General features: G+C 41.5%; 1 protein-coding gene across 4 annotated transcripts in view; it reads right to left on the minus strand.

The window, feature by feature from the left end:
- Nucleotides 1-7,145: 7,145 nt before the first annotated feature.
- FAM114A1 (family with sequence similarity 114 member A1) overlaps nt 7,146-15,526 on the minus strand; it is a 79,773-nt gene continuing 71,392 nt past the window's right edge. For all 4 annotated transcript variants that reach the window (XM_028126730.2, XM_028126746.2, XM_028126741.2 and 1 more), the window contains 2 exons: nt 12,767-12,820; nt 7,146-11,039 (listed from right to left, as the gene is read on the minus strand). In XM_028126730.2, coding sequence (XP_027982531.1) covers nt 10,914-11,039; nt 12,767-12,820 — 180 coding nt within the window. In that variant the 3' untranslated portion in view covers nt 7,146-10,913. The remainder of the gene's footprint in view (nt 11,040-12,766; nt 12,821-15,526) is intronic.

Consider the following 15,526-nt stretch of genomic DNA (forward strand, 5'->3'; position numbering starts at 1 on the left):
GGCATGGTGCCAGGAGCAGCCTGCAAGAATCTCTGTGAGTTTGACCCTTGAGTTGGTGAGGAATTGATGAAAGTGCTGGAAAATGTAGGATCAGACTGTAAAGGTTTTTGTTTGGGTATTTTCCAGAATGCTGAGGCCAGCCAGTGAAGGTTTTAATCAGGGGAATAACCAGATTTGCACTCTCAGAGAGTCCATGCTGATATCACCTTCATGGAGAGGGACTGGGACCTGTGCTGACATCAGGTTGGTGTTATGGGGGAGGAGAAATAATCTCCCTCCGACCTTTCTGAGTTCTTAGCTGAGACTTTTGTAATAGAAGTCAGAATAACGAGAGAAAAACAAAAGGAAGTTTATTGTAACCTCGTGTAACATTAGAGATACCCAGGGGAAAATGAGTAACTCAAAGAGGTGGCTTAGAATTCAGGCTTATATACCATCTTAATAGGGAAAGGGGAAGGAGATATAGGCCTCTTTGGGGAAAGTAAATGATTTTTAGGAAAGATGAGTGGGCCCTGAGAAGAACAGATGGGAGGTATGATAGGTTGTGACGAAGTCTGCCTGTCACTTCTAGTCTCCTCTCCTGTAATAAGAATCAATCTTCTCTGATTGATGAAACTCCAGGGGAAGGGATTTATGACAAGTGAATTCCTTTTTGGGGTTCTGTCTTTAGGCAGATAAGGGGAGTGCAGAGAAAGCCTTTCCCTGCATTTGCTGTTTTTCAAGTGCCTACAGCTCAAAATAATCAATATATCAAAGCAGCATATTTTAGGGTGGCACATCCTGAGCTCCTACAGTCATATACTGTGGTGTCATATTCTGCTACCCTTCAATATCTATTACACTAGTTCATAGGACAGATAAGAAGAAAGTGAAACAAGACTGAGGCAATGAGATGGAGGAAGATACACAAAGAAGTAAGCAATAGCACTTGGCAACTGACCAGATGTTGACGATGAAGAGAAGCAGCAGCCTAGGGTGACAGCTAGGCTTCTGGCAGAAGTAACACTGTGCATCCAACGGAGAAAGTAGGAGGAGAAGGAAAGATGATGAATTCAACTTGGATGTGTTCAGATTATGTTTGGTGGGATATTCAAATACTGATGTACAGATGTCTGGCAGGTAGGCAACTCTGGTTAGAATTTAGGAGTGATGTCAGGGTTCCAGGTAGAAGTTTGGGTGGCATTAGCATACAGGTGGGTGTTTGCAGAAACCATGGATATACCTACTGGATTTCTTGGCTCAAACTGATTTACCTAATTTTGGATGGGAGAAAGGCAGAGTGAATTTCAAATTGAATGTGATTTTATTTTACTTGGTCCACATAATAAATGTTGTGGACCTACTGGACAGATAGATGAATGGATGGATGATTGAATGAATGAAGGGGTATAGGTTCATGAAAACCAATAGATGTTCTCTTTATCTCATGATTTGTTTCAGTTTTAGCTCTGGTTAAGAAAAAAATAAAACAAATGACTACCTCAAAGAGGCAAAAAGGCAAAAAGGCAAAAATGCATCCAAAAAAACATTTGGATGCAAAACAAGGAGGACTTTATTCCTGCCTTTAAAAATCAACAAGCCTTTCATTTTCTAAGCTAACTAATTTCAGCCCATTTATGTATATTATTCTCATTAGGTGTCAATGACCTAGCAATGACTGACCAACTGCTGCCTTTGCAGCAAATCCCGAAGGAGATGACCAGCCAAGTGACAGACTAGGTACTGTTCAGCAAGCAAACATGCTATTTTGCACATGACTTCACTTGCGTAAATGTGAGTCTTCACATTCCTTGCCAAAGACCGAGTGGTTTTAAAAGAAAGAGAGATGTGGGATACAAGGCATTGGCTTGTAACACCCATATCTCATATAGATGGTCATACTATGGTCCCAGGGGCTGCAGGACAATAAAGACTCCTTAATAATCAATCACAACCCCATGGAGGCAACGAATGTCTAGGGCAGCATGGAAACAAGTCTTTCATTACCATTGAGGGATAATTTTTATCCTTGCCAGGGAAAGGTAGTTCTGACCCCTCATGAGTTGTTGAGGAAATGCTTAAAATGTACAGTTGTGGCCCAAAGTGGCCAAAATGTTTTCACACCTCACTACCGGCACCAAATAGTTTGGGCAATGCCAAATAAATTACAAATCCATTTTGTAGTTCAGGAAGGTTATTAGGACTCAGATTCATTATCTACTGAGACTTTCCTTTGCTTTCCATTTATTACTCTCCTTTGAGTGAAATGGAGCTGTAGGAGGAGAGCAGAGACCTCAATTCATTCAACCCTGACACATTATTCGTGTCTACAGTTTTGCCATAAATTTGGAGGAGAGACAGAAATTGCAAATGCAGGGATTTAAATCCCCTTGTGTTACATTTGTCAAGAAGAGCAGATTGTAAACTGCTTCTCGCAAATATGATATGCATTTGGGCATCAAGCTAATAACTCTGAACCACAGACTCATTTATTTGTGCAGTGTTTCCCTCCAGAAGTTTCTGAAATTGCTTCTGTTGCCATTATGTATCTCAGAGCTGTTTGGGTTTAGTAGGAAGATTACAGAGACTATCTGGCTAAGAAAGTTGGAGTCCATCTCCAATGAGATGGAAATGACAAATTTTTCTGTTTACATAATCACAGTCTTTACAAACTATGCATTTGGAATACTTGGCTTGAGCTTCTCTGAGGAAAGCAAAAAGAGATTTGTATAGTCATCCAACTTGTCTTAGACCCTTATAGGAATATTGATGATGAAGAAATCCAAATCATGAAGAGGCCCTCACTCATACTTCTGACTCTTCTGTTGAAAAATAATTTGTGTGTTTTATGCTTTAAGTCACTGGTAGGCCCCTATCCTCTTGGCTCCCTGATCAGAAGGAATTTTCTTTCGCTTCTAGTTTTGATTTTTTTTTGAAGTGGGGAGGGGCAGAGGGAGAGGGAGAGAGAGAGAATCTCAAGCAGGCTCCACACTCAGCTTAGAGCCCGATGCAGGGCTCGATCTCACAACCCTGAGATCATGACCTGAGCCAAAATCAAGAGTCAGATGCTTAGCTGACTGAGCCACCCAGGCACCTCGCTTCTTGTTTTGATTTTTAAAAATTTTGTTTCATAAGTCATCCATTAATACAATTTCATTATAAAAATATTTAATTATTACAAATAACACTGGAGTTCCCTTTGATTACTATGCCAAATCCTCTACCTTATCACAACACTTTCCACCCCTGGTCACAGCATTGTTGGTGGTTATATGTGTATCTTTCTAGATCTTCTACGTGTGTGTGTGTGTGTGTGTGTGTGTGTGTGTAGTATATCTTCGAGTGTGTGTGCATGTGTCATTTTAGATAAATATTCTACAAGTACCACCATACTGTGAATTTCTTTTTTTTTTCACTCAATAATACATCTTGGAGATCTGTTAGTCCAGAGATCTACTCCATCCTGCTATGGACTGAATATTTGCGTCCCCCAGAATTCAGCCTAATCCCCGGTGTGATGATATTTGGAGATAGGGCCTTTGGGAGATAATTGAGTCATAAGAGGAGAACCCTCATGAATGGGATTAATGCCCTTATAAGAAGAGACACAAGAGAGCTTGCTTCCTGTCTTTCTCTGCTCTCCGTCATGTGAGGATATACTGAGAAGACAGTCATCTGCACACCAGGACACCAGCTCTCACCAGACACTGGATCTGCTAGCACCTTGACCTTGGACTTACCAGCCTCCAGAACTGCAGAAACAAATGTTTGCTCTTTAGGCCACCCAGTCTGTGGTGTATTTGTTACAGCAACCCAAAATGACTAAGACACTTTCTTTTTATTCTTTTTAGCTGTTGCATACTATTCCACAGTATCAGTATACCTATAGTTACTTATTTAGGTGGTTTTAATTCTTCACCATAATCAACCCCCGCTTGATGAAGAGTCTTGAAAAATCTCTCATAGAGTGAATTCTTCTAAGTAAAAAATGCAATTCCATTCACTTTAATGGAAAAAAGGTTTATTTTTTTTAAGCCTCCAAATCATATCCATTTGTCCTACAACATCAAATACCATTAAAATGGACACAATTACTTTTATAGTTAACATTTCATAACATAACTCAACCAGACATTTTCTCATTAACTGCCCTAAAATATGGCTGTTTCCATCCTCTCATTCAGTATCCACAGATTATACACTTAAGACTTTGATGTATTTGTTCATTCAACAAATAATTACTGAGCACCTAGTAGGTGCCAAGCAACATCATTGGGTCCTGGGAATATGGTAACAGACAAAAAAAAAATCTGTCTTGTGGAATTTACATTCTAGTGCAAGAGATAGATAATAGACAAGTAAGATACAAAGGATGTTAGCTATGATACATTCTAAGGAGAAAAAAAACTGCAGGGAAAGGGAATATGAAATATTGGGAAGGTTGCAATTTGACCTGGAGAGACCTCACGGAGAAGGTGGCTTTTGAATAAAGACCAGGAAGAAGTGAGGGAGGGAGCTGAGTCTGCCGGAAACAAAAGTATCGCGCACATCTGTGACGGCGATGCCCTCCAGGACCAAATAATTCTTTCTGACAGAAATGGCCAGTCTTTCTGCCCGGCAGTCCATCATTTGGTTTCTTGTCCTTTATCACATTTCCTAGCTGTGGGACTTTTGTTTTTGTTTTTGTTTTTTTCAAAGATAGCAGGCTAGAGCTTTCCTGCAGAAGTGTCAAAAAAGGCAATCATCGTTTTCAATGAGAAAAAGATCATTCAACATGAGGTTTATAACATGAGGGAGAATGGGATGTATAGGTTGCCCACCTTCTCTTGGGATCAGAGGCATCAGCAGGAAAAATGTGGTTAGGCTTCTGACGGGGAGATTTGTGGAACAATTTATCTCTGCCTGAAGCCACAGGATAGGAAGAGGAGAGCCCAGGTATTAACTGGAGGAGGACTCAACCCAAGGGAAAATGTCCTTTTTTTTTTTTTTAAAGATTTTATTTATTTATTTGAGAGCGAGAGAGAATGAGAGATAGAGAGCACGAGAGGGAAGAGGGAGAGATAGAGAGCACGAGAGGGAAGAGGGAGAGATAGAGAGCACGAGAGGGAAGAGGGTCAGAGGGAGAAGCAGACTCCCTGCTGAGCAGGGAGCCCGATGCGGGACTCGATCCCGGGACTCCAAGATCATGACCCGAGCCGAAGGCAGTCGCTTAACCAACTGAGCCACCCAGGCGCCTGGGAAAATGTCCTTTTTATGATCGGGTATCCGCTTGTCCGTGGGCTCTGTCCAGTATTTTATATACTGCCTGGACATAAATCCTAGCTCTTCCAATTATTCAGTGGATAAACAAAGAGATTATTGAATCTCTCTGAGCTTCATTTTTTCACCTGTAAAATGGGTATAATGATAGTAGCTATCTCATAAGATTGACACTGGGGATTAAATGAGATCACAGAGGTAGAGTGCCCGGAACAAAGTAAGTACTCAGTAAATAAGAATGCCACCACCATCACCGTCATCATTATTTGGGTTTCATAGGGAACAGCATCAAGGTCAGAGGCAAGAAGGCATTATTTAGTACATCTTTAAGATTTTTATTAGTATCTCGCAGCACCCGGTACTGATGAAGATTCAGCTAAGTGGCTGCCTAGATAAGTCGGTAATCTTCAAGACAGGGAGAACATTAAAAAAAAAAAAAAAAAAAAAAAATCCCTATGCTCCAGGCAGGTAGTAGAGGGTTAAGGATTTTCAGGAAGGGTGGTGATTTACAAATGGGTTTCCCTGGCACCAGGGAAGGGGGCAGGGGAGGAGGAGGAAATGGAGCCATTTTAGGCATATCAAAGGCACCTGTGAGACAGGAGGCTGGGTTGATGGCCAGGAAGCTGCTTGCTGTAAATGTCTGTGAAGAGGTAATGTGGCCAGCCTAGGGTGAGAATCATCCGGGGGTGACCTTGCATGGTTTCATTCTGTGTCTTTTTAGTCCCACTTTGTTCTCAGTTGCATGGAAACAACCAAAGCTGACAACCAAATCTTTCTTTCAGCTACAAATCCACCTCACCGCGTAAAGAGAGCTAAGCATGTAAGTGTTCGGATGTCTCTAAAAATAACACATGACGTTTCCTTTTTGTTTGGAGGCTGTGTGTAGTACTTTAAAATACGCTGGCTAGTCAGGTCCAACTGCCCTGGGTTTGAATCCTGGCTCTGTTTCACTAGTTGCGTAATGTTGGATGAATTCTAGAATTTCTCTGGGTCCCAGCGTTCTCATTCGCGCCGTGGAGATTGTAATACTATCTACCCAGCAGTGTAATTATGGAGATGAAATGGGACAACGCTCATAAAATACTCAGCACAGTGTCCGGCACATAGTAAATACATATTAATTATTATTATCGAAATCTTTTGGATGGATTGTTTTCTGAGATCAACGGGGAAAGGGTAGTATCATCGGAAAGAAAGGGGAAGGGAAGAAAAGCTATGGAAAAGAGAAGCAGGAATGTAGAGGCTGATCCAGGAAGAGAGGCACTTACGAGCTGTCAAAAAAAAAAAAAAAAATCCTGAGAGGGAAAGAGGATAACATGGCAGGGGCTCAAAGGCAGAGAGAGGCTTAGCTTTGCTTTTTGCCAAGGTTCCATCCATCTGGTCTTGGCTTCTCCGCTGGGTTTTTCCTCCAAAGGATAGCTCCAGAAGCCCAGCGGTGAAACCCAGGGCAGGGAGATAGATCATCTCTGAATCACCCCAAATTCTGCACTCAGGGGAGGCATATAAAAAATGTACATATTATTCTTTTGCAGTATCGAATTCCCCTGAGACTAATAGAAGAGACAGGCCTGTCAAGTGAGTCAGCAGTGACCACAGGCAGACATAATCCCATTGCTTTTTGGCTGACAACTCATGCAGAGGGAAATAGTCTCTGATCCAGACAAAGGTAAATGTGGCTTAAATCCCCACACAAAGTTCTAACCGTAATTCTCTTCTAGCCCCAGTCGATGATGACCCCAGATGCCAGAAATATCAGAAACACCATCTCTGCATTTCTTGCTGTGGGTTGTAATAATTGAGTCATTGCTAAAGGTAAGATGCTCAAAGGGTAGGATAACTCATTATTTTCAGATCTAAGCAAAAAAAAACAAAAACAAAAACAAAAACAAAAAAACCGAACAGAGTGATGTCTTTCCTCAGATTTGTTTAATAGCAGATATTGTAGCGCAGTCTCTATTAAGGGTGAACATACAGAAAATGAGCACAAACCTGAATAAGTTATGAGATATCTAGAAGAACAAAACACATGGTGAACCACATGGTTTTTTTTTCTTTTATGTGAATGAAGGGTGGCTGGTCTGGATCCACTCCTATGGCTTTTTGAATTCTAATCAATTATAAAAACAAGGCAAAATTGCAGTTCTACAACAGATTGTCAATAAGTCCTCTTCTGATGTGCCTTCACAAACACAGTCATTTAAGAAACCAAGTTGAAGTCTGGATCTGAGTTATCAGAATGTAGGCCATGCTTAAGAGGAAGATCAAAGGGCAATTTTCACATTACAAAAATTAGCTTAATGCTGAAGAATAATTGCTCTTATAAAATTAAACATGGATTGAAATCATGTATTATGATCCACCCCATCTGTTTAGCATACACTTTATCTATCTATCGATCATCTATCATCTCTCTCTCTCTCTATAAATATATTACATATATTATATATTTTTTAGGAAAGAAGAGAAATATGTTTATTTTACATTTTTGCTAAATTACTTTCTTTCTTAAGACGTAATTCCAAGACCTCTGGGATGGCTTTGATTGAAGTCCACCTGTTTTTGTTTGTAACTTAAGTGCAGCGTGGCCAGCCCGGGTAGAAGGTGACTTTCCCCGATAGGTGAGCTCCTGGGTCAGCTGACCGTCTACAAAGCACAGAAACGCTCTCCTTTCTGGGTTCAGACTTCTACCCTCTATTTAGCACTTTCCTCTAGCCCACCCAAAGCCGATGCTTCTCCATCCCCTCAGAGCTCTGCTGCTAAGGTCCATGGTTCCTTAGCTGGTGTTGCTGAGGCTCCTGCCACTGCCTCAGCTCAGCTGGTCACACTACTCATTTAATCATGAGCTTGCAGTGCAGCCCAGTGTGAGACCCGGAGAGAAGACAGGATTCTGTTCTCAGTGGGATAGAATATTTAAGCTTAGGCCTCTGCTTTAAGATTTGGGACTCAATTTTACCCTTTAGAGCTGTATGTGTCAATACCCCAAGGCAATTTTTTCTGGGACGCATTTTGCTTTGAATTGGAAATGTGCTTTTGATGTTTTTTTATTTAATAAGGCACAGGCACAGGACTACATTCATTATTTAGACTAGAACTTATTTTGCACTTGATGTAAGAAAAAAAGCTGGTACACTTGTTCAGGGTAATTGCATAGAGTGAAATGAAACCAATTTATGTAAAGGATTATTGAAGGAATACAAAACTTCCAAAGTAAGCCTGCTAAATCATTCATTCAGTAAGTGATTGACATTTGCCCAGATTGGGATCGTGGGCTTTGCTAGGTTTTAAAGGAAAGCGAAGAAGCAATTATTTAAAAGTGAACATGAAAACCAGCATTGAAAGAGAGCAATCCTGGAGGGTGGATATATTTTAAGTGATTATTCTCTCTTAAATAATTTAATTAACAGACCACTGGGCTCAGCCCCAGTAATCATCTCTCAGCCTGTTTCTACTTGGCAACCTTTGATATTCTATCATTAAAACATATGTAAATGCAACGTAAATAATGTCAACTACATTTTTATTTTTATTTATTTTTATTTTTTAAAGATTTTTTTAAATTTATGTATTTGAGAGGGAGAGAATGAGAGATAGAGAGCACGAGCGGGAAGAGGGTCAGAGGGAGAAGCAGACTCCCCGCTGAGCAGGGAGCCCGATGCGGGACTCGATCCCCGGACTCCAGGATCATGACTTGAGCTGAAGGCAGTCGCTTAACCAACTGAGCCACTCAGGCGCCCCATGTCAACTACATTTTTAAAGGATAATTATCTCTTATTCTTCTACAGATTCCTATTTCATTTTATGATTAAAAATGTTGCTATAAACTAAATGGGTGCAGTTGGGCTTAAAGTCTATTTCTGGGAATCCAGCTCTTGAAACTACTCGTTCCTGTTACATTTCCAGTTAATATCTGTAAATCCATCCGACGCCAAAAAATCTGATGTGAAGAAATTGTAAATCTAAGTCCTTTCCTCTGCTCTAGACATAATACGTCCAAAATTTACGAAGAGGTAAATGCAACATTTTCATCAGTTAATTGTTCTCTAGACTTAATATCAGGAACATTTCAGGCAATCAAGAAGAGGAAAAAAAGAGCATCTTTAATTGATTCCTCAGAGAGTTCTTTTCCAGATTGTATATCATTGTTCTTATGTTTTCTATTTGGTTGTTTCAGGAGCTACACAAATGAAATATAGGACGCAGATGAATAAAATGCTAACAAGACACAGGGCAATATTAAAATGGTCCCACTTTACCTGGATGGGATAAAGACAGTCTACTCCATCAGAGGGAATAAAAGCAAATGTCAAGGAAGGATTTTTACCCTTACAAAAGTACAAGCCTCATTTGCCTTGGAGAGAGCCATGGGGCAAGACATCTTGTGATGAGGCTTGTAGGGATGCAGAAGGGGCTCTGAAATAGGAGCTGGATATGAACCCCCACCCGGAATGAACGAATGAACTTAGTGAGCTCAGGAGAAGCACCCACTGACAGTGCCTCTCTTGGTTTCCGAGGCTCCTCGACAGCCTCTCATGGATCAATATACCAGTCAGTCAACCCACACATCAGTATTTTCTGCCCTTTAGAAACAATGATGGTATTTACCATTGGTGAGTGTGATCTGTGTATTTATAGAATATCTTGCCTCAGATTGAAAGACGTAGTCTGGGGGTCTGCTGTGTTAAAGTCCCTTTAATTTTCTATTTGAATGTCTCCAAGGTTTGTAATTATGCGATCATGTACTTATGGTCATAACGAGTCAAGTTTAAACTGGATTCTCTTTAGTACCCCTTTTTCATATATATTTTCACCCCATATATAAAGTTTGGGGTCAAAAAGTCCAGGGAATGTTGAAAAATACAATAATACATTGAAGGGCAGAACATTAAAAAAAAAAACAAACCACTAGTTTACCTTGCTCTTCAAATTTTTTAAGGTTTAGAAAATTTATTCGTATTTTTAAGCATTTTAAGAATTATTCTAAACCATCTTCTGGGTATTTGTCTAGGGGCACCCGGCTGGCTCAGTTGGTGGAGCGTGCAACTCTTGATCTCAGGGTTGTGAGTTTGAGCCCCACGTTGGGTGTAGAGATTACCTAGAGTGACTGTCTTTACTGGGTTGAGATCATGTTCCTTTATTGTGAGCACACAGTAGAAGCTCAATGAAAGCTTCTTTTCAGAATGAGTTACTATAAAGAAACACTTATGTTTCTCTTTTACCATAATAGGTACTACCTATAAGTAGTATTTTCTTTGCCTATGATATTTATATAACAAAACCAAGTTCAGTATAAGAACTGACTTAAAGTAATACTATAAAGAATGGGATCTTAAAGGTGGGAAATTAAAGGATTAAAAAAAAAGTCTCGGATCTGCCTATGAATTTCTAAATATAGTGTGCTTGGCCAGGAAAATGGAAATGAATATTGGTGAATGAACTTCAAATGAAAGGCAATTATCAGTATAAAGCCATGTCAATTTAAATTAACATAAAGAAAACACAACTATTTGTAAAACCACCATGTACATTAAGAGACAGGATACTCTCTCTCAACTTGCATTCTCCAGACTGTCCGGGCAAAATTGCCTGTAGAGTCCTCCAAGGGGTGTCTGGGGCCAGATTTGTAGAAAACATCCCCGGAAATGGTATTACCAAAGCAATGTGGCCTGCTCTCCTCTTTAACCAGATGGAGTTTGGCCAGGTTCCGGCCGAGATTCTGAACAGCCCGTCTGGATACGTGAAACCTGCAGCACAGGCAGCAGCAGCTGGAGGGCATCCTGGATGTACGTGGTGCTGTTGCAGCCCTGGGAGGAGGGAGACACAGGCTGAAGGGCTGCCTTCAGGGTTCAGGCCTGACAATCCTTCCCATCCGATAACGGTCCCTCTCTCCAAACCTCGCAGTATTTTATAATATGTTCCCTTTAATGCTGGTGCTTAAAGCAAATGTAAAGCACATTTCTTTGGATGGAATGCATTCAGCTTTTCAACAGAGAGAAGAATTCTCTCCCCATGAGGCAAGTCATGTCCATAGACTTGGAGGGTGCATTGATATGTGTGCCTTCATGACCCAACACGTCTGGTCGTACCCATCCATCTCCCAGACCAACCCCACTGTCCCGAACTAACACAAAAGCACAATGTGCAGGGAGCTCTAGTGTGTCTTAGCCTAGAGGTGAATAAACAAGCATGGGCTCCATAAAGGGAACTGGAGATATTATTGTGCAATTATTCACAGCCAGTCCTTGAGGGCTGCCTTCCTCCTGTGCACGTTGGTACCTTCTACTTGGTTTGGGTATTCGTTGTTGCCATTCGTGTTCTGTGGTACTCTAACATACAGCAGTGGACAAAGGGGCCATTTAATGTTTCAGGTCACCAAGTCATAAGAAAACTCCCACTGGGGAAATGAATCAACATTTGACCACATATTCTTCATGATCGACATAGGAAGTGAATCTGTGGATGCCTTCTGGGTGGCCGGGAGAGACATTTTCTTGTTCCACAGTCTGCCTCTGACTGCCTGGCTTTCCTCTTAGCTGGGTCCTCCTGAGCTTGCCTCCTTGTCCCTGATGGTTGACCTCAGCCCCCTGTGTGGCGGCGTCCTAAATGGTGACACCTGATGCCACCGCTTTGTTACTTTTGTACCTTGGTCGTTTTCCTTAACAGTAAGGCACAATTCCCACAGACATCACCATAAGTATGCAAGTAGCCTTCCCTGACTTGCATTTGGTAATTTCCAGACTCTGCAATTGACAGCTACTTCAGTGTATGTCAAAAACGGCTGGATATGCACTGCCTGTGTTCAAACTTAACCTGTGAACACCTGTGGTTGCAGCTGGGCACCCTGGGGCTAGAGATGTGCCAATTCCTTCCGGTGAGGCCCCTCATGGAAGGTCTTCCCCCACTAGTCACAGGTGGAACACAGTAAGAATGAGGCCTCCCAGGCCTATTTTCTTCTCTCGTAGGTCACTACCTCTGGCAAGACCACAGCAGTCTGGGGACAGCTTTGTAGCAGTGTTACCGAGTCCCTGAGAGCCGGCAAGCCATGGACTGAGTGGTCTCTGAGGACAGAGCCTCCGGTCGCTGAACAGGCAGAGGCTAAACAGTCAGCGGATGGACCCTGCTAGTCTGAAGCTTAGACCCAGCTAGACCAAAGGTTCTCTTGAATGGAGAGAAGTGCCCATTTTTACAAAAATCACCACGGAGCAAGAAGCCCTCGTTGCAGCCGCTAATCAGTGTTAAATCTGGTGTCAAACTTGGCAGCAGAAATGTGCTTCTGCCGGAGGAAACAGCAACAGAAATAACATGCAAGCTTAGCGTTTCTCTTTATAATCAGGAATTCTTGAAAATTAGGGATTGTTGTTTCACCCAAGGGTTTAACAGCTGGTTGGGCTATACACAAGTACTCAAAAAAGACTGTTGACGGTAAGATTTAGAATTGCTATAACACTCGCTGCCTGGGAAAAAGAAAAAAAAAAGTAGCTCTAACATTTGCTTTGATTCAGAAGCACTTTCTCTCTGGGGGGCCACTTACCTCTAACAAGACACTATTGATCATGGGGTTAAGGACCTCAGCCTTCTTGTCGCTCTGTGGAATCAAAAGGATGAAATTGACAGATTAGGTGCTCATACTGTAAGGCTTGCCACATCAAATGTCATATGCTGGCTTTGTTGAGGGATCTCTTAAAGAGGAAGGAGAGGAGAAATGGAATGCTTATTATAGACCAGGCTTCACATTTGGTGCTTCTTCTCTATAATCTCATTTAATTTTGACAGAAATCCTAGTAGGTAGGGAGGTACCATGATAACCTTAATTTAGAGATGAGAAACTAGAATCAGGAAGGTTGAGCAACTCGTTTAAGGTCACATAGCTAGAAATTTAAACACAGATGTTTTTAAGTATTGAAAGCTTGTAGCACGTGTGGGATTACAGGGTGGGTGAGTGAGGCTGAGTCATACAAATACAAGGTTGGGTCCTGTCTCTACTGAAAATGTTGATATTTTGTTTATCATGATCTTTTTGCATTCATTTTCATTTTTTAAATTTTACATTAAAATATCTATCTAGATGACTGATGTTGTTTCTTTGTTTTTTGGCAGGGCTGGGGGCAGGGTAAGCTCTTAAATTTTGCGGGTGAGTTAAGTACCTTAGTGGCCCACCCTAGTCCCAGCCCCAGTCAGTAGCCTTATTTTCTTTCTTGTTTTAAATGCAAACATGGGTACTTGGTTCTAGGGTATGTCTTCCAGATCAGTAGCAAAAATAGCACATTTTTAAAAAGATCTTTTTCTTAATTCTTTTTTTTATATAAATATTTATTTATTTATTTATTTATTTTAGAGAGAGGGGGGAAAGGGAGAGAGCACACTCTCTCTTTCCTGCTGGCAGCAGGGAGGGGCAGAGGGAGAAGACAGAAAATCTGAAAGCCGACTCCCCGCTGAGTGCAGAGCCCAACATGGGGCTCCATCCCAGGACCCTGAGATCATGACCTGAGCTGAAATCAAGAGTCTGACGCTTAAATGAATGAGCCACCCAGGCACCCCAAAATTAAATTTAATATCACTTCCAGACAGATCTGCAGATTCCAGTTTGCAAAACATGAATATATGTAAAGCACAGAAATACAGAGCCTGAATTAAGTAGGTGTTCAAAAAGTGAGAGCTAGTGTTAGTATCATTATTATTATTTCCACTATAAGTCTATCAATCAACAGTCTTCTCTAAGTGTTCACTTTACTCTTAGACAATAAATAATTAAAGGGCCTGGAAAGAGAGAGGGCAAGTTTAATAGGCTGGTGTTCCTTATTGTACCCAGAAGACTTTATGGTAAACAAAAGTATATAGATGAAATATATCTTTCCCGAGCAACACATTTTCACTGACACTACTCTACCGAGGGCAAAGTAATGTCTTACTGGGGAAACCACAATGGAGTCTTGGGGAAAAACTCTGAACTTTAAAAACCCAGTCATTTTAGTAACTAACCAGAAAATCCATTATGGCATTTGCTTTCATGTTTATTTGATTATCAATAAACCTCTAAAATATAATCAAAACGAGGGCAATAAAATGACGTTGGTTTCAGAATCAATGAGATGTGCACGCAATCTAAATGGAGTCTGGAGAGCGATATGCACTCATTAACTTCAAGTTATGAATAATGGCTATTTCAGAGAACAGAAACTCGATGTAAATGATTCATCCTAGCACAAGATCAGGGGGACTGCTGTGACGGGACGGCATTTCAGTAAACTCTGTTTAGCTTTAGCTTTTTCTTTCTCCAAAGTGGTAACCCGTGTCTTCTGGGTTTTGTGCACACAAACATTGGTACGCATGTACGATATACGTAAGTGTGCACACAGGTGTAAGTGCAGGTGCACATCCAGTTGCTAAAGTCTTGCTACTCAGAATGTACACTGTGGATCAGCAACACTGTTATTATCTGAGAACTTATTAGATATGCAGAATCTCAGTCCTCATTCCCAGCCTACGGGCTCAGAACCTGCATTTTAACAAGTTCTTTGGGTGATGTGCCTTCACCTTCAGGTGTGAGAAGTACTGTGCTGGAAGACAATAGTTCAAAAGAAATGGGAAGCAATACCATGAATATTACCCACGAATGTAAATAAATGGATGTCCAACATAAATCATAGATAACATATAACACACACACCTAAAGACATATACACCCTCATCACTAGATAGCCACAGAGAAACAAACAGTTGGCCATCTGTCTGATGGGCAGCCACCTGGAGGTGAGAGATCAATCGAGAGGCCTGGGGGCATTGGTCACCCCTTCGGGCCTCAAACCCACCTAGTGAACTGGGGACAGAGTGAGAAGAAGGTACAGAGAGCCTTGGGGAGCTGGGTGGCTGAGGCCATCTCATCCTGATTAAGACCTCACGCATCTCTGTAAGCCTGGCAGTTACACCACAGTCCACGGGTGTCTGTTACTCAGACAACACTGAGCACACATATGCGTTTTATCAAACCTATCATATCAATGAACTTCTCTCTCCCCCTTCACTCTTCCTACACAGTGAAGCTCTTACTGCGGAAGCCCCTAAATTATACAAGTGTGAAAGCTCATGCTTTGCAAAATAGGAGAAGCAAACCAGATTCCTTGACAACAGAATGAATAGGTGGTAGGTAGTTCAGCCCTAATTCGTCAAGTCACTTCTCTGCTGACTGGTCTATAATCATTTCCACTTCTTTTGAGAACCGCCCTTGGCCTTGGCAGGGAGGGGGGTGGGGAAAGTGCACCCCAACAGCCAGGTAGGTCTGCATGATATGATC

This window comes from Eumetopias jubatus, unplaced genomic scaffold, assembly GCF_037043125.1.
Source record: "Eumetopias jubatus isolate StellerSeaLion01/CBP00866 unplaced genomic scaffold, mEumJub1_p1.0 scaffold_2, whole genome shotgun sequence".
NCBI lineage: Eukaryota > Metazoa > Chordata > Mammalia > Carnivora > Otariidae > Eumetopias > Eumetopias jubatus.